This window comes from Martes martes (assembly GCF_963455335.1).
Source record: "Martes martes genome assembly, chromosome: 4".
Taxonomy (NCBI): Eukaryota; Metazoa; Chordata; class Mammalia; order Carnivora; family Mustelidae; genus Martes; species Martes martes.
In genome coordinates this window covers 167,699,578-167,724,776 of record NC_137891.1, presented here as the reverse complement: position 1 = coordinate 167,724,776, position 25,199 = coordinate 167,699,578, and the positions used below count along the sequence as shown (strand labels likewise).

Genomic DNA, 25,199 nt, shown 5'->3' with positions numbered 1-25,199 from the left:
GATCTCCAGTTCCTGGGATGGAGTCCCACGTCAGGCACCCAGCTCAGCAGGGAGTCTGCTTCTCCCACTACCTCTCCCCTGCTTGTGCTCTCTCTCTGTCTCTCAAATTAATAAATAAAATCGTTTTTTAAAAAATAATTAACTAATTAATTTTAAAAGTTTAGGGGCATCTGGGTGGCTCAGTCAGTTAAGCATCGAACTCTTGGTTTCTCTTTAGGTCATGATCTCAGGGTTTGTGAGGTCAAGCCTGCTTTGGGCTCAGCGCTATGCATGGAGCCTGTTAAGATTCTCTGTCCCCTTCCCATTGCTCCCCATAAATAAATAAGCTTGCTTGCTAAGCTTGCTTGCTTATTTATTTATTTATTTAAAGTTAAAAAAGAAAATGAAGAAGAGCTGGTACTTAATAGCACTAGCTGGGATTGAAAAGCAAATGCTTGGCAATGAGTGAATGCATGCATGCTTGGCAAACAGCTGATATCTGAATGAAGAGTGGAATTACGTTTCTCTCTTATATACCTTCTAATAAGAGCTGCAGGGAATACATCAGGAAATCAAGACAGTGGTTAACTTTTAATAGCAGACTGATTACAGGTTTAGCAGGTTGTGTGAATTACCATTCTCTAGACCTTGTTTTGCTTTCTTCTTACACTTTACTGTTTTTCTGAGATGTTTAGGTTATTTCTTGGTGTCTCTTTACGCTGGACATAACAGTGTCATTTTCTCCCATTCCATGTGATATGATGTTTTTCTGCGTTTTTCCGTAGGAGGAAGAGCTGCGCAAAGGTGGAGACCCCAAATACGCCCACTTGAATATGGATCTGCATGTCTTCATTGAAGTCTTTGGACCCCCATGTGAAGCTTATGCTCTCATGGCCCATGCTATGGAGGAAGTCAAGAAGTTCCTAGTACCAGTAAGGAAATCCACATCCTATATCACTGAGCAAGAGAGAACTGGGATCTTGTGCTGTTGTTAATGAGGCAGGGGTTCTTAATCACGATCCCTGTGTAGCCTGAAATTGCATACCAAATTCCGTATTTATGTTCATTTTTCTGAGGTAGTGTGTTACTTTTACCTGGTCCTCAAAGCACTGTACCCCAAAGCCACTCTACCTCTCCTTATCTAATGTGGTTTTAGTTATATACCAGGATCTGTTGTTAGTATCTAGGTCCACAGTGTGTCTGGCATCTGAATGTCTGGTTAAGAAAGATTTAACAGAGTCTTGACTGAGCTAAGTGTGTTGGTACTAGTGTGGAACTAGGAGGTTATGATGGGAAAATGGCTAAGATGGTTGTAAACCCCCTGTACTCAAGGGTTTATGTTCTAGACTCTGAAGAGTGTAGAAGATAGCAGCAAGATGCTTCTAGCTTCCAATCTTAATAGATCAAATTTTGACTAGGGTGTATTCAGGGCTTTCTCTCCTGGAGGAGTTTCTTACATAGGGTTTGATTTGAAAGAGGTGTAATTGTTACAGGCTTGACTGTTGATGATATTAAACAAATAGGTTGTGCCGTTTCTTTCAGAGTATAACGGAGGCCCACGAAGAATTGGCACAGCCCAGTTTGCCTTAAGTCTTGCTTATTACCACCTGGTCAGAAGGTCCATTCTTTGAATAAGTAGAAAATGATGTGATTTTTGCTCAGCAAGACTTACTAGTTGCCAGAGTTAGCATCCTACAGTTGAATATTTAATAACCAGGCATGAATCTGGAACCTTAGGAAGCATGGGAAATACTCTTCACGAGAGTCAAGTAAGCATCCTGTTTTCATCACTAAAACTAAGAGGAGGTGAGATACAGTTGTTGGCTTTCTTGTGTATGCAGAATGAGGAGTTGGAACTAAATGTGGTTGTCAGAGGATGTGAGAATCGGTAGAGCAAAAATTTATAGGCAGTGTGTACCTATAATGCTGAGCTCTAAGAATTCCAACACTATCTCAGATGTCTCAGCAGCTGCTTTGCTTCCAAGTACCTCGTCTTCGTTAGAATGTTCAAACATGAAACAGCCAATTTAAAATCTCCTAGAGAAGACCTCGGAGCTGGCAAATTTTCCCTTGAGGGAGTTCTTTTTGCTCTTTTTGAGGTGTTCTCTTGAAGCACCCTGAGCCTCCCAGTGTCTGAAGGGCTGTAGGGGAACGCATATCTCCTCTTTATCCTTAGTCTCAGCGTATTGCTCAAAAGGAATAGCTTTACGAGGCTTTCATATAAATGGATCTTCAAAAAATATGTCTGCCAGGTGTATCTGGGTGTCTTTGGTGTTGGTGTAGCATTTGGAAGAATCTAGGCAAATGGGCCATCACTGGTCACTTGATTCTCCAGAGTGGGTCTCAAACAGCAGTAATGTGCAAGGTAGGAGGAGGTGAAGAGTTGGGGAGGGGGGCATCTCTGTGGTGACTAGAATCTTCTGTTCTTGAAGCTCTGTCCACCTGGGATATATAAAAAAGCATGGAGTATTAAAACTGAATGGCTCTCATCAGGAGATATGTGAAAAGATTTGCAAATGGCATTTGACTCAATTCTTCCCTCTTGTGAAGAAAAAGAAAGTGAGCCTATTTTTGCATCCATGACCAGAGCCTCCGTTTTCCCCTTAGAACCATTAACTGTACCAGAGAGGCTTCCTGGTACAGTAGGAAGAGCACTGGACTGGGACCTTTATCTGCGTCATCTTGGACAAGTTATTATTTCACTTTTCTGAGCCTCAGGTTCCTTGTTCATCCCAAACATTTGTTAAGTATCTGGTAGGTGCCTAATACTCTGCTTGGGTCTGAAGTTACAAAAATGGCTCCTTTCTCCCAATCTAGTGAGAAAGACAATTCTAGAATGACGTGGTAAGTGCTTGGGTCGAGAAAATTACACGGTGCTGTGGAAAAAGAGGAGGGAGTGGGGGTGGCATCAAAGAAAGGTTTTCAAAAGAAGTAATATTTTAGATTAAGTCTTCTAAGAGTGAGTTAGTCTCTCAGGTAGACAAAAAAGGCAGTGTAGTCAAATGATTCAAAGCCTAGATTTTGGAGACAGGTAATTCTGAATTCACATCAAGTCTGCTACTTACTAGCTGTCTGTCCTTAGGCTGGTGGCTTTATATGCCCTGATTCTGTTTCCCAGCTGTAAAATGGGATGACCTGCTTACTTACTTCAGGGTAACCTTGAAGATTAAACTGCAAAACCTATAGCAAGCTTATTATAAAGTACCTAGTGCGTAGAGCTTAATTAACGGTAGCAGCTTTTACTATTCTAGGAAAAGGAAGCTATTTGCAAGAATGGGTGTCTAAGTATGCTAGGTTCTGAACTACAGGTGGTTCTGCATGGCTTGAAAGGAGTTTATCCACAGAGAGTGGATGGAAGTGATCTGGAGAGCCAGGTAGGGACTAATTATGAAAAGCTTCAGCTGAATAATGAGGGGTCTGCCATCAGGACTTTCCTCGAAGAGGTGACAGGTAGGGTGCCATTTGACTTCAGAAAATGCATGACCTGAGACTTCATCTGGGCATTCAGAACTGGTCTTAGTATCCAAGGCTTATGTGGGCTGGACAGCTTCTCAACAGAAGGTAGAGATGTGGCCCAGTAATCCTTTTATCTTTCATTTGCAGGATATGATGGATGATATCTGCCAGGAGCAATTTCTAGAGCTTTCCTACTTGAATGGAGTACCGGAGCCCTCTCGCGGACGTGGGGTGCCAGTGAGAGGCCGAGGAGCTGCACCTCCTCCTCCACCTGTTCCCAGGTAAAAAAATAATGGAAACAACTAGAAACAAGATGTAAGTTTGGCCAGTACCATTTCTCTCTTAGTGGTGCTCTTTCTTCCGTCTTAGAAGGGGGCCTCAGGATTTGTACCAGCAAGAGTGGAATTAAGTAGATCTTAGGTCCTTTGGCCATAGCCAAGTGCAGCAGTCCTGTTGAAACTTTTGGTCTCTTAATTTTGGATAGTTCTAGCAGTTTAGAATGGTCTCTGGCTTTAGAAGTTTACCTTTTGCGACTGACCTTTATGGAGTGTTCAGACTTTCCAAAGTAGTACACTGATGAAACATTTACAGGTCCACTTGGGAACCTGGGCAGTCTCCAGTATGGGTCCTTTACCCACCTCTTTGGGTTTTTTGGGGATTTTGTTTGTTCATTTGTTTTTTCCTCTGTGTTTTAATAATGGTCTGCTTAAGGCATTATGGAATCTGTCTGGCTCCAGAATTTGCAAACAAATCTGAACATGAAAGTATTATCTATGTATTAAAATCTCCATTTAAAATAATTTTGGGGGGGTGCCTAGGTGGCTCAGTGGGTTAAAGCTTCTGCCTTCAGCTCAGGTCGTGATCTCGGGGTCCTGGGATCGAGCCCCGCATCGGGCTCTCTGCTTGGCGGGGAGCCTGCTTCCCCTTCTCTCTCTGCCTGCCTCTCTGCCTGCTTGTGATCTCTCTCTCTGTGTCAAATAAATAAATAAAATCTTAAAAACAACAACAAAAAAACGTTTTCTTCTTGCAGGGGCCGTGGTGTTGGACCACCTCGGGGGGCTTTGGTACGTGGTACACCCGTGAGAGGAGCCATCACCAGAGGTGCCACGGTAACTCGAGGAGTGCCGCCCCCACCTACAGTGAGGGGTGCTCCAGCACCCAGAGCACGGACAGCAGGCATCCAGAGGATACCTTTGCCTCCGCCCCCTGCACCAGAAACCTATGAAGAATATGTAAGAAGTTTGAGCAGTGTGCCATTTCCCGATACCTAGGAGGCTGCCAAAGGAAGTTGAATGATAGGGCATTGGCCCTTGGTGTAGGTGGCAGGGACTGCCTGTAAGATCTGGAGTCTGGTCTCTTCTTTTGCAGTGAATGTTAAACTATGAGAAGATTTTTCCATTTTAAGCATAGTTTACTACATGTGAATAGATGAAATAGGAAATAGGCTGTGCCTTGACAAATATACAGTGTTTCAATAGGGGGTCTTTTCACTAGTACTGCTGATAATGCTCAAGTTCAACACTTTTCCTTGTTTCCTGCCCACAATTTGGAGGGTGGTTTGGTTTGGTTGATGGTTCAGTTTTGTTTCATTTTTTCTTTAAAAAAAAAATTTTTTTTTCTATGTCAACTCTTTACCAGTGGGTATTAATTTGGGGGGAAAATTCTGCATTCTGTTAATCTAGAAGCCTACCATCCTCCCATGGGATATAATTACCTTTCCCACTCTGTGTGATTTTGCCTTTCTTTTTCATTTTATTTGTTCTAGGGGTATGATGACACATATGCAGAACAGAGTTATGAAGGCTACGAAGGCTATTATAGCCAGAGCCAAGGGTAAGTCAGGCAAGAGAAGTACTGTTTCACGTCCTGGGGTGGATGGAGGGAGTTGGAACAACGGAGAGATTTAGGTAGCACACATCTGGGGAACAGTGTGGCTCCCCTTTGGGGGTATCTCTTTTTCTTTCCACATCTGTAAGGCACTCAGATCTGTAAGCTTAGGGAACTGTGGATCTGAATTTATTTATTTATTTATTTATTGAAAGGTTTTATTTATTTGAGAGAGAGCAAGCATGAAAGTGCAAGGTCAGAGGAGGCGACCCCCTGCTGAGCAGGGAGCCCAGTGCAGAACTCGATCCGATGACTCCAGGATCATGACCTTAACTGGAAGCAGTCACTCAACCAACTGAGTCACCCAGGCACCCTGTGTATCTGAATTTATAGTATAGAATCTAGGAATAATGTGAAAATTTCCTGAGCTGTGACCACATGGAAATGAAGGGAAAATGCCTTTAAATTGTTTTGATGTATTATTGCCACATTAAAGGTGCATTAAAGTTTAAAAGGAAGCTAGAATCCTACTACCATAACTTAGGTTATTTTCTGCACTCTTAAATAACGTTTTTGTGTATATGTATTTTATCTGTGATTGATTTAAAAAGTATTTCATAATTGTACAGTGGGAACAGAACAGTATGTTTGTTTACTCTCTTCCAGAGAGCCCTATAAATGTGTGTGTGTGTGTGTGTGTGTACACTGTGATTGAGATGTTCAGTTTTGGATTGTGCTTTTTCACTTTAAATTATGTGGTATCCGTTTTTCTTTGCAATGGTTGTAATTTTTTTTTTTTTGTTTAAGTGCACAGCACATACCTGTTTCGGAAATATTTTCTGGTTTGGAGATGGGGCAAAATGAGCATTTTTCTGCCCTACACATGTAGTAAAATGCCTGAAATGTGGGAGGAAGGGGAAATGGAAGTAGAGTTACTCTGTAGCTCTCTAACACTCTTGTCTTTGGCTTCCAGGGACTCAGAATATTATGACTATGGACATGGGGAGGTTCAGGATTCTTACGAAGCTTATGGTATGTCTTTATTTCCATGGTGGGCAGTGTGCGCAAGTAAGTGTCTGTGGGAATGCTAGTGACTGGATTACTGGGGGCTGCCAGTCACACAGCGAAAGAGGAACCTTTAGAAAGCTGAGATGTTGATAGGACAGTAGCCATCCCGTTCTTATTGCAATTGTGTGCTGTCCCATAGAAAGAGGAGCTCTTAAGATGAGATGGGGTTACCCTTAGAATTGCTAAGCAGATGTCTTAGACTAGGGCTCAGGTCCAGCTAGGCCTGGTTGGAGCAGCAGACTTTTAAGCTGACGTTGATCCTTTTCTCCTTTAGACCAGGGGAGATTGCCAGGCCTAGGTCATGTTGCAGGGCCCTTGCTGCTGGTGCCTAGGCCACATGGGTAGATACTGAGAGCTTCATCATATCCAATTTTATTTTCCAGCCCCACTACATTTTTTTTCTTAAGATTCTGTTTGTTTATTTTGAGGGAGAGAGAGTAAGAGAGCACAAGCAGGGGAAGCAACAGAGGGAGAGGGAGAAGCAGACTCCTCACTGAGCAGGGATCCCAACGCAGGGCTCGATCCCAGGCCCCAGGATCATGACCTGAGCTGAAGGCAGATGCTTAACCGACTGAGCTACCCATGCACCCCACCCCACTTCATTCTGAGGAAGAATTTTGGATCTCACTGAAAAGAATCTCATTGTAGAGGAAATATTAGCGGAAAGGGAACCAACTAGATGGCAGGTAGCTAGGCAAAAGCAGGTTGGGTGCAAGCATCCTGCCTGTCATCTCAGATCTCGGGCAGTAGGAGCTGGGGCCACTTCAGGGCAGTACTGGCACCAAGCTCCTTCCTGGCTTGGAGACATCTCAGTTCAGTCCTTGATCCCAAGAGAGCTATAGAGGCTAGAATGGCAGCAGGACCGAACTGTCTGTTTAGTTGAAAACACATTGCTCAAGAGTGTCCTCGAGTGCCAATTATGGCCCCGTGTTAATGGGCCCCAGAGGGAGTGCCGTGTGGGTGCAGAGAGAGCCGCTTTTTAAATGCAAGGTATTTTCAGCATACCTGAGGGAATTCCAGAGTCCTGGGCCAGGGGCTTAGCAATTGACAATTCATCTTAAGACACTAGTTAACAGTCTCCCCTTACCCCTAGCCCCTTAGAGCTCCCGCAGACAAGCTGAGCCTAACTTGTCAGCGCAGTCTGTAGTAGCCAGTCAGCTGCTTGCCTAGGGAAACCGTTTTACTAATTCTAGCTAAATGGTGCTGGACATTTGCCATCAGTAACACTGCTCCGCTCTCGTAGGCCACTATTTAGAAGGGCAGTGGGATTGCCCCAGGGTATTTCCCTCCCATCGGTGAGGCAGCACAATGCGGCCTCTGTGTGTGTTTGACTGAATTACATTTCTGTTTTGCCTGAGAAGAGACTGGACTGAAAGAGGCAGGCTGCCTCTTCTGCTCCTGGTGTGATGTTGCCACAGTTCATCTGTTATGATTTTGGCCTTTATAAACAGAATTACAAAAATAAACTGTCTTGTTAGTACCAGAAGCCATTTGGAAAGTAATGGCTGTACCTATTATACTAAGGGTAAAAACAGCCTTAGATAGGGTCTCTGGGACTTGAGGTCCATGTAGAGGTTTTAGACTTAGTGATGGAGGCTCAGATCTGTGAATGCAGGCAGCTGGGGAAACGCGTTGGGGATGAACTGGCATGGGTAGCCTAGGGGGGTGAGTGGGAAAATAAGCTCATACGTGCAGCTCCTTTTCATAAGAGGTCAGCTGTAGAAGTAAGCGATCATCTCTTTCAGGCTTTTCCCTGTAACAAAAGAAAGTCATTTGAGGCTGTCAACCATGTTGTCTGGCTTCTCTGGGCTATTGCATGAGAGAGGAAACAGTGAATTCTCCGTATCGGTGCTATAAACACGTTCTGCTTCCCTACGCCAGAGCAGTGGACCAGCTCTGCTGGTGGGGAGGCCTCATGAAATGCGGCCCTTGCTTACTTCTCCCAAGGAGGACACTTTTCAACAGGGAAACCTGACTTGCTATTGGAAAGGGAGCTACCTGCTTCCAGTCTGACTTCCTGAAGGTTCCACAGGCTTTCTTTGCCCAGTTGAGGCTTTCTTTGCCCAATTCCATTGGGAACAGGGAAAGGGGCATTGCAGACCTACTGAGATTCATTTCCTCACTGTCTCAAGCAAGGTGTTGGGTTTATCCAGATTTGGAGGCTGGAGGAGAGATCATACTGCCTAAAGATGACTCCAGGCCTTTTCTGAGCCATTTCTTTCTGTCTGTCTGCTCAGAATTGCCCTACAGCTGGGAAATGAAGCTGTTCAGGAGGGCCAAGCAGAGCAAAAAGCAAGGACCACTGGGACGTGGCAAGACACTGGAAACAAAGCGGTGTCTTTGGTGATCTTTACCAGATGACCTATTCTTGCTCCTCCCATAATGCCCATGGCGTGTTGTTTATAAACTGTTCTTGCTTTCCCCGCAGGCCAAGATGACTGGAATGGGACCAGGCCATCGCTGAAGGCCCCTCCAGCTAGGCCGGTGAAGGGAGCATACAGAGAGCACCCATATGGACGTTATTAAAAACAAACATGAGGGGAAAATATCAGTTATGAGCAAAGTTGTTACTGATTTCTTGTATCTCCCAGGATTCCTGTTGCTTTACCCACAACAGACAAGTAATTGTCTAAGTGTTTTTCTTCGTGGTCCCCTTCTTCTCCCCACCTTACTCCATCCTTAACTCTGCATTCTGGCTTCTGTATGTAGTATTTTAAAATGAGTTAAAATAGATTTAGGAATATCGAATTAATTTTTTAAGTGTGTAGATGCTTTTTTCTTTGTTGTTTAAATATAAACAGAAATGTACCTTTTATAATAAAAAAAAAGTTGAGTAAAAAAAAAACCACAAACCTGTTAGTTTCAAAAGTGACATTGCTTGCTTAAAGGTTCTGAAGTTTAAGGCTTGTTAACTTTCTCTTAGTTTTGATTTGAGGCATCCCGTAAAGTTGTAGTTGCAGAATCCCAAACTAGGCTACATTTCAAAATTCAGGGCTGTTTAAGATTTAAAATCACAAACGTTAACGGCAGTAGGTGCCACCATGTAAAAGTGAGCTCAGACGTCTCTAAAAATGTTTCCTTTAAAAGCACATGGCGGTTGAATCTTAAGGTTAAATTTTAATATGAAAGATCCTCATGAATTAAATAGTTGATGCAATTTTTAACGTTAATTGATTTAAAACAACAACAACAACAATTAGGTTTGTAAAACTGACTTTTTCATTATGTGGGTTTTGAAATCTAGCCCCAGACATACAGTGTTGAGAGATACTTAGTGGGGAGCAGGTTTTGAAGACGTGGATTTGGGGGAGGGGCTAGCCACCTGGATTGAATTTGATGCAGCTTTTTAGCCATGAAAAATCTTTCAGTGATAGTACTAATAATTTAAAATTTCAGTATTTAAAAAGACAAAGTGTTTTGTCCATCTGAGGTTCTGCACTCCATGAAAAGCTCACTTGGACACTGGAACCAAAAGCTGATGATTTTTTTAAGTGACGGTTGTCAATATTGAACTGTTTCCAAGGTAGTTAGTCAAGTATGTCTCAACACTAGCATGATATAAAAAGGGACACTGCAGCTGAATGAAAAAGGAATCAAAATCCACTTTGTACATAAGTTAAAGTCCTAATTGGATTTGTACCGTCCTCCCATTTTGTTCTTGGAAGATTAAATGCTACATGTGTAAGTCTGCCTAAATAGGTAGCTTAAACTTATGTCAAAATGTCTGCAGCAGTTTGTCAATAAAGTTTAGTCCTTTTTTAATCAAAGTAAATGTGATGAATTGTCATTTTTTTGGGTGGACAATAAAATAGTTTTCTCTTTCAAATAAACTTAAATTAACTCTAAAGTTAATGGGCTTGTTAAAAGTTGGAGATATTCTTAAAAGTGGTGGGGGGGATTTTATTTTAAGTTTACCAAAAAAAAAGTTTATCGAGTTGTTAAGTTTTAGTTTAAAAATAATCAAAGCTTTTTCACCCCCTGGAAGTTGTTTTGACAGCAGTTTTATCCCATCCTATCACAAGCTCTAATTTCTGGAGAGAAAAACCCAACTGAGCCGAAACTTGGATTGGTTTCCATACATAGGCCTCAGTGTTTAAAGTGCCAGCCACCCTGTCTGCACCTCTGTAGAGCCCCTAGGTGGCCCTAAGCGTGACACCAAATAATCTCCGTGAGCTTGGAAACGGATAACACCTGCCTTTAGATATGGCAATTCAGCAAACCCTGGGTGCCCTTACGGGTTTCCCTTCCTATCCCAGAAATACTGTTAACAAATCAGCTGGGCTGGGGCAGGATCTGGCATGATCGGCTGGCTCTGAACTCCCTCCTGAGAGACCAAGAGAGGAAATGATGGAATTGGTTGGCCCTGTTTCCACTCCTCTGTTAATTCTCAGGGTTCTCGTGCCTTCCCTAAAGGAGCCACCTAAACTGCTCGGGGGTGAAAAATCCTCTTGTATGGAAGTGCCAAGCTGCCTGCAGCAGTGCATGATGGACATTTTTTTTCTTTTTTAAAACACACCAACAAAAAAATGTATTTGTAGATTGTGATAAAGTGTAAATAACTGAATTTTCAACCATGGTTTGAAGTCAGCTTTCAGGGCATTATGTCTTGTTTTGATGAAAAGAGATCACTCTATACCCCCCTTTTTAAAGGAAAATTATCGCAAGAGAATCAGGATGTGTAAAGCTAACATGCATCGCAAAAAACCAAAGGTAACCTAAATGTCTGATTTTAATAGCACATATTTCTCTTTTACATAAACTGTGACAGCAACTTGCATAAACAATTCTCTAGCTGTTAATTTTAATGTTAAAACTTTGCAAAACTTGTTTAATAAAAATAGCTGTAAAAAGAAAAACCATATGCTGCCGCATAAATTAGCCATAACTCTTAATAATCCTGCCCATCACAAGTGAACTGTAATGTAACCTGGGCACAAAGTCTGACATCTTAAATGACACATTGTAAAATTTCAATGACTGTAGATTAGACCTGCTGCTCCCCAAAGTCAAGCTTTCTGCTCAGCTATTTAAAAATGTACAAGGATGAGCCCTATAGGTCCCCATATTGATATTCACAATGAAATGTTACTTAAAATTTCTTTAAAGTTGCATGTTTCTCTCCTGTAATGTGTAAACTGCATGCAGGATCTCTATCTTTTATTTTGTATGTCTTTAGAACTTCCTCTTCAAAAGGCTGATCTCTTACTTCTCCGTTTTCAGGTGATTGAAAACTCCTGAGGCATTTCCTGGAGTAGAATGGGTAGTGAAGACCCATGTCAGGTATGTTAAGGTAGCTTTCTACTGAGGATGTGGGACTTTTATCCTAACTATGAAATAGTTTTGCCAGGAGGTGGCCTGGGACATGATCCGTGGGCAGGTCTTTCTTGCATGTCATCTGTACCATATTTACAACATGGTCGTGTTCATATGTTGGTTTACAGTCCATATTGAATTTACTTGTGATGATTGTAGTGTCAACTTCCATCTGTTGAATCCTACCCTATCCTGTCAATAACCTAATGGGACAGTGTTTCATTTGGCATTCACTGGTTGTAAGCAGCAAAGTGGCCAGTTGATGTAAATAAAAGGGAATTTATTAGAACGATGTTAAGGACTTGCAGATTTAGTGTGAAGGCTGGAAAAATCTGGCTTGGTACCAGATTAGCTGCAGAGAACTGGGATAGCAGTGATAGACCTCAGGAATGTTCTTGGAGCCAGGACTAGCTGTTTAGGTGTTGTTGCTAGAATGAGTGAGTTCTAGCCGTTTGCTTTCTTTTTCCCTTGAGATTCAAGTTCTAGGCAGGGAATGTCAGACTGTATTAGCTTAAGTCACATGTTCATACTTTACCAGGATGTGGTACGAAAAAACTAATTCCTCCAAAGGAAGTCAGGGTGTTATTAGGAAAAGGGAATGGATACTGGGCAGACAAACAACAATTGTCCAGTATTATGTATGTATTACAGAAGTGACTGAGACTTAATGAGGTTAAGTAACTTCTTGGGGTCACATTATTAGTATGGTTGGCTAGTAATAGAGCCCAAGTTTGTTGTCAGAACCTAACACCTAACACTTTTACCCTCCACCTTATATCACTTTTAATCTAAGGAAGGGGTATTTCTCATCCCTTCACACTCTGAAAGGGATAGTGTGGCATAGTAGAGAGGGCATGAGACCTAACAGAGTTGAATCGACAACTTTTCTTTGTTTAGTGACCTAAAACCACTTATTTCCACATCTAGGAAGGAAGATAGTGATAATGTGCACCTTACAGTGGTCAGCAGACTGAATGAGTTTTACTATATATAAAGCCAACCAATTCGGTGTCCTATAAATAGTAAATATTAGTGTTTCTTCTCTAAGAAAGGTTAGCCCCCTGATTTGGGTAGGTGGGGGTTGCTGATTGAAGCCATCCAGGAACTGGCTGGATGATCTTTCCCTCTGCCCCTGGGTGAGTTGTTAGGGTTAGGAGAACACCGAAGGGAAAAGACCAAACTAGGGAGAGGTCAAAGGCACAGGCAGTCTTTATCGGTAAAATTTCCCTTCTTGAAGATGGTGTCTTCCCAGCCTGCCTCTCCGAGGAGCCTTTCAGATCTGAAGACTTTAAAGAGGACCGTGTGTATTGAGCAAGTTCTAGGTTTGATATGGATTACATGAATGGCAAAGCAATTTTAGAGGAAAGTCCCTGAATACAGAGAATTAGTTCCAACTCTTCTAGGGTAGTCTGAAGAGCAGAATTTGGGGGATGCTTCTTTCTTCACTCGGCCTGTAATTTGCGCCTGGAAAAACAGATTTTATTGTTGGCAGACCCAGGTCTGCCAGTGGTCTGCCTTTTTTGAATGTGGAGCTTAGTCAGTTGGTCCCAGTATTTTCTATGTGTTTCTGTCACTACCGATGAATGTTTATTACAGTCCTGTAAGCTTTAGACCCAGGCAAGGCTGGGGACCTGTCCTGACTGCCTCATCATAGCCTTGGTCTTTGTTTTGACGGAACCAAACCCTTAATCCCTTTCTGGGCTTCATTTCTTTATCAGCAAATGAAGTTGATAATAGTAGCTAACATTACTGTGATACTATCCTAAGCAGCTAATAAGGACGATCTCATTTGGTCTTCTCTACCTTTCTCTCTTAATTAATACAAAATTCGTATAACTTAAAATTTACCTTTTTAACCGTCTTAAAGTGTACAGTTTGGTGACTTTTAGAATATTCACAGTGCTGAACAACCATCATCACTATTTAATTCCAGAAAATTCCCACTACCCCAAAAAGAAATCCCATACCTGTTAGCAGTCACTCCCAATTCCCTTCTCTCCCCAGCCCCTGGCAACCACTAACCTACTTTCTGTTTCTATAGAGTTGTATAATATGTGCCTTTTGTGATAGGCTTCTCTCACTTTGCATAAAGTTTTCAAGGATCATCCTTGTGTGGCATGTATCAGTACTTGGCACTAGTGATAGGAAATATTACTTCCAAAAGCAAACCATCAACCCATCTCATTTAAGACAGCTCCAAGTAGAAGTTATCCCTCATTTTAAATGAATCACTCCAGTAACTTGAAGTAGTTCTACCTTGGATCGTGTCAAGCATTTGAAGTCCATTTTCAGTCATGTTTCTTCTCCAGCTCCAGAAATTTTTTTATTAGACTTGCTAGATATGATTTTCCAGAAAAACTAGAAATTTGGATTTTACAGCCAGCGGTGGCTTAATGTATGCTCTGATTAGTATTGGTCCCTGTAAAACCTCTGTGGCAAGCCAAATGCTGCCCGTAGGCAGCCTAACAGCCTGCAGCCTCTGGTTAGCTTCTATTACTACAGATTAAAAGACACATTAGGATTATTGAGATAAGGGGCACCTGGGTGGCTCAGTGGGTTAAGCCTCTGCCTTCGGCTCAGGTCATGATCTCAGGGTCCTGGGATCAAGGCCCGCATCGGGCTCTCTGCTCAGCGGGGAGGCTGCTTCCCCCCCTCTCTCTGCCTGCCTCTCTGCCTACTTGTGATCTCTGTCTGTCAAATAAATAAATAAAATCTTTAAAAAATATATTGAGATAACAATCATAACCATACGATTCACCTATTTTAAAGTATACAATTCAGGCGCACCTGGGTGGCTCAGTTGGTTAAGTGTCTGCCTTCGGCTCAGGTCATGATCCTGGGGTCTTTGGATTGAGCCCCACATTCTCAGGCTCCCTCCTGAGCAGTGAGTCTGCTTCTCCTCCTCCTTCTGCCCTCTCCCTTCACCCCTACCCCCACGTGCTCTCTCCCTCTCAAATAAAACCTAAAAAAAAAAAAAAAAAGTGTACAATCCAGTGGCTTTTAATAGATATAAAATTATATCGTCATCACCACCATCTATTTGAGAACATGTTTCTCACCCACAGAAAAGAATTCCCATGTGCTTCAGCCATCTCCCCCGGTCCCCTTACCTTCTCCGGCCCTGATCAGCCACTCATCTCTACTTCCTACCTCTGTTGACTTGCCTGTTCTGGACATTTCATATAAATGGAATCATACAACCTGTGAGATCTTTTTCGACTTTCTTCTGTCACTTAGCGTCACGTCTCCAAATTCCATCCATGTTGTAACGTGTGTCAGTACCTCATTCCTTTTATTGTCAAATACTGTTTCATCGTATGCATTTTTTTGGTCCACTCACCCACTGATGGACATTTCTGGGTTGTTTCTGCTTTTTGGCTGTGATGAAAAATCCTGTTAGGAGCATTCGTGTACAAGTTTTTTTGTGGACATAAGTTTTCAGTTTCTTGGACGTGCACCTAATAGGAGAGAAATTGCTGGGTCAGACAGCAGTTCAGTGCTCAGCTGTTGGAGGACTGCCAGACTCTTCCGTAGAGGCTGCACCATTCCCACCAGCCTCATTCCTCCATATCCCCACCAACACCTGTTCTGTTCTGCTTTGTTTACTGTAGCCATCCTACCGGGTGTGAAGTGGTGTCTCCTGGTGCTTTTGATTTGCACTTTCCTGATGACTAGTGTCCTGATCCACTATCTGTGTATCTTCTGTGGAAAAATGTTCATTTAAATCTCCCGTCAATCCAAATTGAATTATTTGTCTTTTTATTATTAAATTGTAAGCTCTTTATATGGCCTGGTGTGAGACCCTTGTCAGATAATTTGCAGGTATTTTGTTCCCATTCCATGGGTTATCTTCTTATTTTCTTCGAGACACAAAAGTTCCATTTTGATGAAGCCCAGTTTATTTTCTTTTGTTGCTTGTGCTTTTGCTGTCTTAGATAAGAAGCCATTGTCTCATTCAGGGTCCTGAAAATTTATACCTATCTCCTTCTAAGACTCCTGTTGTTTCAATTCTTACATTTAGGCCTGTGACCCATTTTGCATTAACTTTTGCATATGGTGTGAGGTCAGAGTTTCATATTCATTCTTTGCATGTGGATATCCAGTTGTCCCAGCATCATTTATTAAAAAGACTGTTTCGGGGGTGCCTGGGTAGCTCAGCCGGTTGGACATCTGAATGTCCAATTATTTTGGCTTGTGTCATAATCCTGGGGGTCATGGGACTGAGCCCCACGTTGGGCTCCACGCTCAGCAGGGAATCTGCTTGAGTTTCTCTCCTTCTGCCCCCCCCACCCTGCTCTCATGCGTGCTTATGTGCACACACGCACACAACCTCTCTCCCCCTCCAAAAAATAAATCTTTAAAAAAAAAAACTTCAAAAAAAACTTTTTTCCCCATTAAATGATCTTGGTGCCTTTATCCCTATTGGCACACTAATTAACCACAGAGGTATAGATCTACTACCTTTTGAAGTAGGTATTACTTAAAAGTGATTAATATAATTTCTGGCATGTAGTAGCTACTCACTGATAAGGAATAGCTGACCGGATTGTTTGGACACCACTAACAGCTGGTGGTAAGTGATGGGGCTAGGATTTGGTCCCACGTACGAGTATCTCCAAAACACATCTTTACCCTGTGTTCACACTGCAGGCTGCGAGAGTGGAAATGAGGCTTGCTGTTCTAGCTGCCATGCCTGGCCTTCTGTAGTTCCTCAGAAGCTTCGAGGCTGAGCTGCACATGCCTTTTCCCCCACTGTCAGCATTCTTTGCTCCTCTCTCCATCTCCCTCCAGGATTTCTGTGGAATCTCCAGGGTGCTCCTGGCAATGACTCGCTGCTAAGGGAACAGACTCACCGTCTCTTACCTAGGGATATGGTAGTTACTCAAGAAGCCTCAGGGTTTGTCCCCTCTTGCTTTCACTCCCACCACTTCCCACCCGCTGCCGCAAGCTAAGAATGAAGGTAAGAAATGCATCAGCAGCTGCTAGGGCTTTCCAGCCACTAAGGATGAAACAGATTGGGACTGTGTTTTGTTTCAGGAACAGCAGCCTGAGAGTTGGGACTGAAAAACCTTCTTGTCCACACATGCAGAGGTCTACTGTACCATGTGAATAGGGGGATAGAGGTGTTGTGGTAGCTGATGTTCTGGTCATGTTTTTGAAACTGAAGTACTCCCTGCCTGGTCTCAAACCCCGAAGCTCTATGTCCCTCAAGGCTTTGCCCAAAGATCATACTGGAATTGGATTGCACAAGGCAGAACGTGGGCTCCCTCTTTCTTGATAGGTTTTTGTGCTGTGTGAACCCATGCAAGCAGCTGTTTGCTGGCAGTGTTACTGCTAAGTAGTCATTTAAATTGTTCTTCCATCTTTTCCCATTCATTGATCTTGACCCCACTTTGTAAAAAGAGGAGGAAGTGACATAGGGAAAATAGGCAGCTCTACCTGACTAAGGGAGGAGAGAACTGAATTTGCATGCCCACTGTGTGTCCCTGTTTTTGTGAAGGAGGCAGCTGATCCTAGGAGAGGTAAAGTAATGTACCACAGTCACATAGCAAGTTGTGGGATGTCCCTGGCAACATTTTTGTATACTGGAATCCATTCTCTATGCTAAAGGCATGCTGCTTCCGGAAGATAACACCGTATTTCATTGGCACTGAGGTCATTATGAGATGTAAGAAGTACTGCAAAGAAAGAAAAAATGTTGCCAACTAAACCTGCACGGTAGTTTGTTTTCATATAGAGTGTAAAATGCGTCCTGATTTGGGGGATGTTAATATCTGAAAAATACATATTTTAACTACTATTGCGTTTTGTCAGTTCTAACATTGATTCTTTACTATGTGCCATTCACTGTCTTCTCCACTTGTAAAGTAGCTGTTATTGTCCCGTTTCCACACAATGATGAAACTGAGGCCGAGAAAATCAAGTAACTTACCCAAGGTCGTGCAGCTGTTAAGTAGCGGAGCTGGGACCGAAGTTCAGGCAGTCTGATTTCAGAGTCTGTGATCAGTCTCAACTACAGGATTATGCCGGAATGTAGAAGGAGTTTAACCTGTCAGCCAGAACCATCTCAAGGAGCTTGTACAGCCATTCCCTATCCTGGTAGGAGGCTGCTTCTGCAGGATTATTATTGCTAGTACAACAAATATTTGCTGGTTGTTCTGGGTCATGGGTCTCTTATCAGCTCATAATGTCCACCTTCCCAAAACCCAGTCTAATGGGAGAGAGTAAGCCTTCAATAGTTCAGTAGTGTGTGGTTGTGCCCTGTTGCTGAACTTACTTAATACCAGTGGCCTGGGGGAACTGTCTGAGAAGGTTTAGGAAGCACCAGGCCGACAGATTAACACAGCATCTTATTATGGCTTTAAACAGACTAACGTCAACACTGCCGCCTCCAGGGTTAGTTTCACTATCTTTAGAGCCTTAGGCAAGCTACCTTCCCGAAGACTCAGTTTCATCATCTGTAAAATGGGGGATTATCATTTCTGTCACAACATTGTTGTAAAGATTGAATGAATTCAGTTGAATGAAAGACATTCTGCATGACCTGTAGTAAGCACCCAGTACATGTTTATCTATAAATAGAGGCTGGAAGAGAGGTGAGTGCCCATTTTGAAAAGCTAAATGTTAGGCAAAATACTTGAACTTGATTCTGAAGTTAAGGGAGCTATTGAAGGCCTTGAGCATAAGAGGGACTCGGACATACCCGTGTTTGCCATTGTGCGAGCAAGATAGGGAAGGAGGGAAGAAGCAGAAGAGCAGAACCTTCCATAAAGTGGCTCCACTCCTGTGGGAGAGCGAAGGGGATATTCTCCCCGCACCTTGCCTGCCTTCTGCTCCCCCCTTGCCTGAAGACCTTTTGGTTGTAACCTTTTTTAGAAAGAATAATCCTCTCTCCTCTCAGAAATTTGGGCTATTTGAGGGTGGGACTTTAGGCTCTTAACGTATGTTAAGGGAGATTTCCCACCTCCTGTCCCTTTAACCCACCCTCTACACTGGAGACCAGAACCTGGAGTTTCCTCTGCTAGAAACTTTGCTCTTAAGGAATTGTTAAACATGGTGTGGCTTCCCCTCAATGCCTGAAGTCTCTGCCTTCATTTTAAGCTCTTAATTCTGTGCTAATTCCACTGGAATTATATGCAGATGCAGTGACCCATTTAATTTCACAGACAACCCTGTGAAGCGGGGATTATCCTGGGAAACTGACAAGTCCTGGTCAGGATGACCACAGGGCCCAAGAGCAGGAGTTCAGACCCAAGTCTCCACCCTCCCTTAACTGCCTCCTGGTCTCTTCTCTACCTACAGTGGCCACCAGAAGATCAGCTTAAACTGAAAATAGTTCCCAGCTTTGGTGCACAGGATGGGTACCCCTTTCTGCGTTTCCAGGTTCCTGAAATTAAGAGAAAGAGATGCTTCTGAGCCCTCCCTTTCTCTCTCCAGAACCTTCATGTACCTCTTGCTCTCTGGATTAATAGTCGTTACATGTTTAAAGCTAGCAAGCACCTGATGAATATTTAATAGCCTGAGTAGACAGGCTGGATATAGCTGTCTGAGACAGCAGCTGTTGGGGGGAAGGGGAAGAAGTGCACTGCCCCGCCTAACTACTTGTTCTTTTGTTCCCTGAGCCAACCCTTAGGAGCAACCCTTAGGAGCAAAAGCCAGTGGTAGGCACTGCACCCTAGTCCTGTCCTGGTCTGATTGCTCCCTGGGCTTCCAAGGAGGCTGCCTTCAGGCAGCAGGCCAAACCTTTTAAGGGGGTAATGACCAGATAAATTCACTGACCTCTAAAGTCAATTTTCTGGGGCGTCTGGGTGGCTCAGTTGGTTGGGCATCCAACTTTTGGTTTCAGCTCGGGTCATGATCTTGGGGTCATGAGATCAAGCCCCATATTGGGCTCCAAGCTCGGCGGGAATCCGCTTGAGATTCTCTTTCTCCTTCTCCCCCTCCCCCCCAAATAAATAAAATCTTAAAAAAAAAAAAATGAACAAGGGGAGTCTGGGTGGCTCAGTCGGTTTAGCTGCTGCCTTCGGCTCAGGTCATGATTCCAGGGTCCTGGGATCAAGCCCCACATCGGGCTCTCTGCTCAGCAGGGAGCCTGCTTCTCCCCACCCCTCTCTCTCTGCTCGCCCCTCTGCCTGCTTGTGATCTCTGTCTGTCAGATAAATAAATAAAATCTTTTAAAAAAAAATGAACGAAATCAATTTTCTAACCCCTGGGCTGAATATCTCTGTAACCTCTTCTAGCACTGGGTCTGAGGACATGCTCTCAGCCAGTGTTCTGCCAACCATAGCTCTCTGTTCTAAGAGGAGAGAGAGACTCATATCAGGAAGGGACTTGAATTTCATAACCATGTTGCTGGGGTTTAGCTTCTTGACATTCCTTAACTCCAAATGCAGCAGCCTCTCAGCAGGAGATATACTGCTGCGGTGAGTATCTTTGGCTGCTGTCTCAGGCAGGAGATGGGCAGGTAGGAGTTCCGGATAGGAAAACGAGCTCTCCTGTGCTTCTCCCCACCTAGACCTAGGGAGCTTGTCACTTCAAGGAGGCCTTGTCAGTTCCAGGGCAAACTTGGGGAGGACATGGGGACTCCTGAAAAAAGGCAACTCACTTGAGAGGTTTCCAGGCAGAGCCAGGCTATCAGCCAGGCTATCAGCCCAGATCAATCACTTAAGTAGAACACTTTGCCAGAAACTGGGAGACTACTCCTATTCCTAAAACTGCATTAAGATGCCTGAATTAGGGGGCACCTGGGTGGCTCAGTGGGTTAAAGCCTCTGCCTTCGGCTCAGGTCATGATCTCAGGGCTCTGGGATCGAGCCCCACATCGGGCTCTCTGCTCAGCAGGGAGCCTGCTTCCCTTCCTCTCTCTCTGCCTGCCTCTCTGCCTACTTGTGATCTTTGTCTGTCAAATAAATAAAATCTTTAAAAAAAAAAAAAGATGCCTGAATTAGCTGTTCCCTTGTCATCCTCTGGAGCCTACTTAGTCCACCTCAGTCTCTTCCTCCCAGACAGTGTGGTGTGAGAACTTGGATAGAAGAGTTTGGGTTCAGAGAGAGCTAATTCCTCGCAGGGGGTTTTGGCTCCTAGGGCCTTCAAGCTTCTCATTCGTGGCCCAGCTTTAGGTATAGCACGGGTGCTCCCCATCTCTCAGGCTCTCTGAGGTTGGAGTTCAGAAACTAGCTCCCATCTGCCTTTGAGAAAGAAATACCTTGTGCTCTGATAGGACTCATCCTAAGCTTCTCTGCAGAGGTCAGTGTAAATGCTTCCTTTCATTCATTTTATTTTTTTAGATTCATTTATTTGCAAGAGACAGTGTGAGCAGGGAGAGGGGCAGAGGGAATCCTCGAGCAGACTCCCCATTGAGCACAAAGCCTGACACAGGGCTCCATCCCATGACCCTGAGGTCATGACCTGAGACAAAAATCAAGAATCAGCTGCTCAAACAACTGAGCGAGCCAGGCGCCCCAATTTTATTAAGCACATTGGCTAATACATATTGGAACACCTACTGTGTGCTAGACACTGGAGATTTAGTGGCAAATAAGGTAAAATTGGTCCTTGACTTCACGGAGCTTGTAACTGAGGAAGCAGACACTAAAGAGATGTTAGTCTGATAAATGACATACATCATTTCAGTTGTGTTAAGTGCTATGAAAGAAAGGAACAGAGTTCCGTGAGGTCATGCACCAGGCAGCCTAGCCTAACCCAGGGGTTCTCTTTGAGGAAATGATGTTTAAGTTGACATCTAAAGGAAGAGTTAGCTAGACACAGGGTATTTGAGATGGTCTGGGGCAAGGACACAAAGCATGTTCTAGGCAGAGGGTGGGACTGAGGCAGGTTCAAGGTGAGGTAGGAGCCTGGACCTTAATCTGAGGTCAACACTGAAGACCACTGAATCCAGGAGTGAGGTGGGGGGAACAACATGATTAAATTTAAACTTCACTTGCTCCTGAGTGGAAAATGGATTATGGATTATGAGGACCTGTTAGCAAACTTTGTGTTAGTCCAGACAAGAAGTGAGGAAGACCTGTAGTAAGTGGAGAAGTGAATGGATCCGAGGACTTTTCACAGCTATGACAAATATAATTTGGTGCCTGATTAGATGTGGGAGAAGAGGACATGAGCAAGGAGGGCTCCACATTACTGGCTGGAACAGCTGGCAGAATGGGGATGCCATATTTTACAAGAACGGGAGAACTGCTACAGACTTTGGCATGTGCTCCAAGCTTCAGAGGTGTGTCTCCTGCAGATAACCCTGAGTGTTTAGGGCTGGGATGAACCCCTCAGAAGGCCAGAGGAGCTGCCCCCCGCCCCAAGCCTGGATTGAAGTGCTAATAATAGCTTTAAGAAGATGACTTTTTCCTCATTCGCTTTCCTCCAAAGGCTTTATTTTTTTTCTTTAAAGATTTTATTTATTTAGAGAGAGAGCACAAGTGGTGGGGGTGGGGGGCAGAGAGAGAGGGAAAAGCAGACGCCCTGCTGAGCAGGGAGCCCTGTGCGGGGCTCCATCCCAGGACCCCTGGACCATGACCTGAGTCAAGGTAGATGCTTAACCAGCTGAGCCACCCAGGCGCCCCTCCTCCAAAGGCTTTAAAGCTCTTTATCTTTTCACATCTCTGAGAGGACAGAAATCATTTTCCCCTTCATACAGCTGGAGGCCCCAAAGCCTGTATAGCCAAAGGCCCCAGTGGCTTCGTTGATTCTGTTCTGGATCACTCACCTTAGGCATGGCTAAGGATGGGAGGTATACGAAGTGAGAATCCATTCTTGTTGCCCGACCAACAGCAAAAAAAAGACCGCTCTTAGGCTATGGAGGTCTATTGCCTCCCCATCTACACCTAGAAACCTGTACGGAATGAGATAACTAGAGTTGTGCTGTGGGATGGGGAGATGGCAAGGGGAACACCCTGGCCAAATGGGAGGCTAGGAAGCCCCCCGATAGGGTAGCTTTGTGTCTAATTTTCTACCTGTGTCTTTGCAGTGATCAGAGGACTCCGGAAACCAGGAGAGCTGCCTGCTGTGTCAAGGCTGGCCTGAGGGCATTTGCTGAGCACAGAGACACCCAGGAGAGATCAACAGTCTTTTCCCACTCCACCTCTTGATCTGTCTGATTTGCACACAGAAAGCCAGCCAGGATTCCCTAAGAGAGTCTCTAGGCCCACAATGGAGTCCTCAGGGCTGCAGGGAGCTGTGATGCTAACAATTTAACCTGCTGAGGACTTTAAAGAGTTGAAGGGGACTAACAGTATCCCAAGCACAGCCTCCTAGATCTGAATAAACCGGCATCTCCCACTGTGTCACTCCCATTTTGCCTGCTTCCCCCAAGCCTCCAGCAGAACCGGCTGGAACACACTTCTTACTTCCCGCCCTTCCCGCAGGAATAACCACACCTGTGCTGTGGGTACCAGCCTAGGGGCCCTTGGGCACCTCCCGAGTTCTCCCAGGACAACGCTGGTTGTCACCCCTGGTAAAGGCAAAGGAAAGCCAAGTGAGAAGGTTTATTTACTTTGAACAAGTTATTTAACCTCTGAGCCTATTTTTCTCTTCATTTTTGATGACTGACCTTGTCCAAAACGCTCTTGAAGGGTAGGGCTTTCCGACTTCACCTCTGTACTATATCCCTTTCCCCGAAAAACACCTGGCACTAAGGGTTAAATAAAAGATTTGGTCAAGTGAAGAATGGTCCCACTCTGGTAGCTTCTGTCACCTTTGGGAAAGAGCCAAAGGCCCCTTGTCTAGCTCCTACTCTTCCTCCAACTACACCGAGCTAGCTGGCTGTCCTAACATGTCCTCTCGAAGCACTAGAAAGTCAGCCTTTGATCGACTTCCAGGTTCCTGCGGCCTCTGTCCAGGCTGGTTTCATACTGAGCTCCCGGAGAGGTTGTCTGATACTATACTCTTCCTTTAATAAAATAACTCTTCTGGTCATTTTTCCTAACAAGGGGACCAGGAGAAGGGCTGAGTTTGGGAAGAGAGAGACTGTCTGCGCTTTAACAGTGCCTGGGGCAGTCTAATGAGCTTGGATGCATTCTTAGTAGGCAAGGATGTTGAAATCAGCTGATTTACTCTGGGCAAGTTATTAAACACATGAGCCCATTTTTCTCTTCATTATTCATTATTATAAATAATAGCTAATAATTTATTAAGTGCTTGGTAAATACCAGGCACTCTGTCAGGCGTGTATATGCACAATTTCACTTAATCCTCCAATCCATGATACTTCAGAGATGAGGAAACGGAAGCTCCAGAGGATAAATAACTTGTATAAGGATAAAAGAAGAAGCCATCAGGCTAAATAGTCCCGATTTTTCACCCATTTGTACCTCTCACCTCCGCAGGTTGAAACAGGAAAGCATTTGTGTGAGAAACTTGTGTATGGTGACAAACCTTATCCAAGTTCACCCCCAGGCAGAGAAGGTTCCTGTGCCCAAACCAGGAGAGTCCCAGGCAAACCGAGATGCATTTGTCAACTTGTTTGCAGTGACACTCTTGGTCCAGAGCTGGCCACCGAGGCTGCAACTTCCTTGGCTTCTTGGTCTCTTAGGCCTCCCCTTATGGCTCTGAGTTCCCTTATCTAGGGTCTGAGGACTTGCTTCAGGTCAGCAGACAGGGGAGGAGTGTGGCGCAGGGACTTAGGGATCCAGATGGCATCTGAATGATAAATGGCAGCGCAGAGCCCCAGGGGGGTGCTATCTGGAAAGCCAGCAGCAGTTTCCCAGGCAGCCACACCCTCCACCCCCAGATGCAGGGATAGCTACTTGGGAGCCACAGAATTAACAGTAAAGCTCGCAGAGCTCAAGCCAAATCCTGCGTTCAAATCCTAGCTCATCACTTGGTGTGTACTTTTCTGGGCCTGTTGACTCCTAAAAGTAGGATAATAATCCTTATCCACTCAGCGGGATCTGAGAAGTGAAATGGGTGTGAAACAGCGAACCCGAGTCCAGAGCTGCTTAACACTGAAGCTTCCTTCCTCCTCTGTTCCGGCTTGTGTTTCTTACCCAAGCCCTGTCCACCTGTCACGTCTGTCACATACAGCCTCCTTCCTCCTCTGGTTACTGTGTGCAGCCCTAGGGATCTTCCTTTGAGAGCCCTGACCTAGTGGCCTGGGCCCACCCACCCAGCTGCCCTGCGTGTCAGTCACCTCCCCTGCAAGCAGAGAAGGGATGACATCAACCCTCCTCCCTCCCCACCCCATCTGAAGCCTCTGAACTGTTTTGAGCCATAAATATTTTAGCTGGGCCTTTCTCTGGCTGTTGCCAGGGTGATGGGTTCTTGGGGGACTGGGGTGGGAGTGTGGAGGCAGGGCTGGCAGCCTGGGGCCCAGCAGCAGAGCCGGCTCTGGAGGGGCGGCTATGAAATCTGGCCGAGAGCCAGTGCTTTTGCTGCTGCTGTTCCGAAGGCTGTTGCTCTGTCTGCCTGCCTTCCCTTCCCTGGGCCCCTCAGAGTCGCTCCTACTCCTTCCAGGCCCAGCTCTGCCCTTGAGGGCTACATGATCTTGGGTAAATTGCTAAGTGTCTCTGGGCCTTCATTTGAACATCCGTATCAGGAAACTCCCTGCTT

At 44.6% G+C, this 25,199-nt stretch overlaps 1 protein-coding gene across 2 annotated transcripts in view; it reads left to right on the top strand.

The window, feature by feature from the left end:
• The window catches only part of KHDRBS1 (KH RNA binding domain containing, signal transduction associated 1), a 40,507-nt gene extending 17,193 nt beyond the window's left edge, over positions 1 to 23,314 (top strand). Inside the window, exons 4-11 of one of the 2 annotated variants that reach the window (XR_013966631.1) lie at positions 765 to 911; positions 3,583 to 3,716; positions 4,466 to 4,667; positions 5,201 to 5,268; positions 6,236 to 6,294; positions 8,759 to 8,951; positions 11,551 to 11,610; positions 22,621 to 23,314. Coding sequence is in view for 1 of the 2 variants with exons in the window: in XM_080800124.1 (XP_080656250.1) it covers positions 765 to 911; positions 3,583 to 3,716; positions 4,466 to 4,667; positions 5,201 to 5,268; positions 6,236 to 6,294; positions 8,759 to 8,856 (708 nt within the window). In the remaining variant the exon portion in view is untranslated. Of the gene's footprint in view, positions 1 to 764; positions 912 to 3,582; positions 3,717 to 4,465; positions 4,668 to 5,200; positions 5,269 to 6,235; positions 6,295 to 8,758; positions 10,100 to 11,550; positions 11,611 to 22,620 lie in introns of those variants that run through there. The other variant, XM_080800124.1, reaches the window with a different exon arrangement.
• The last annotated feature ends 1,885 nt before the right edge of the window (positions 23,315 to 25,199 follow it).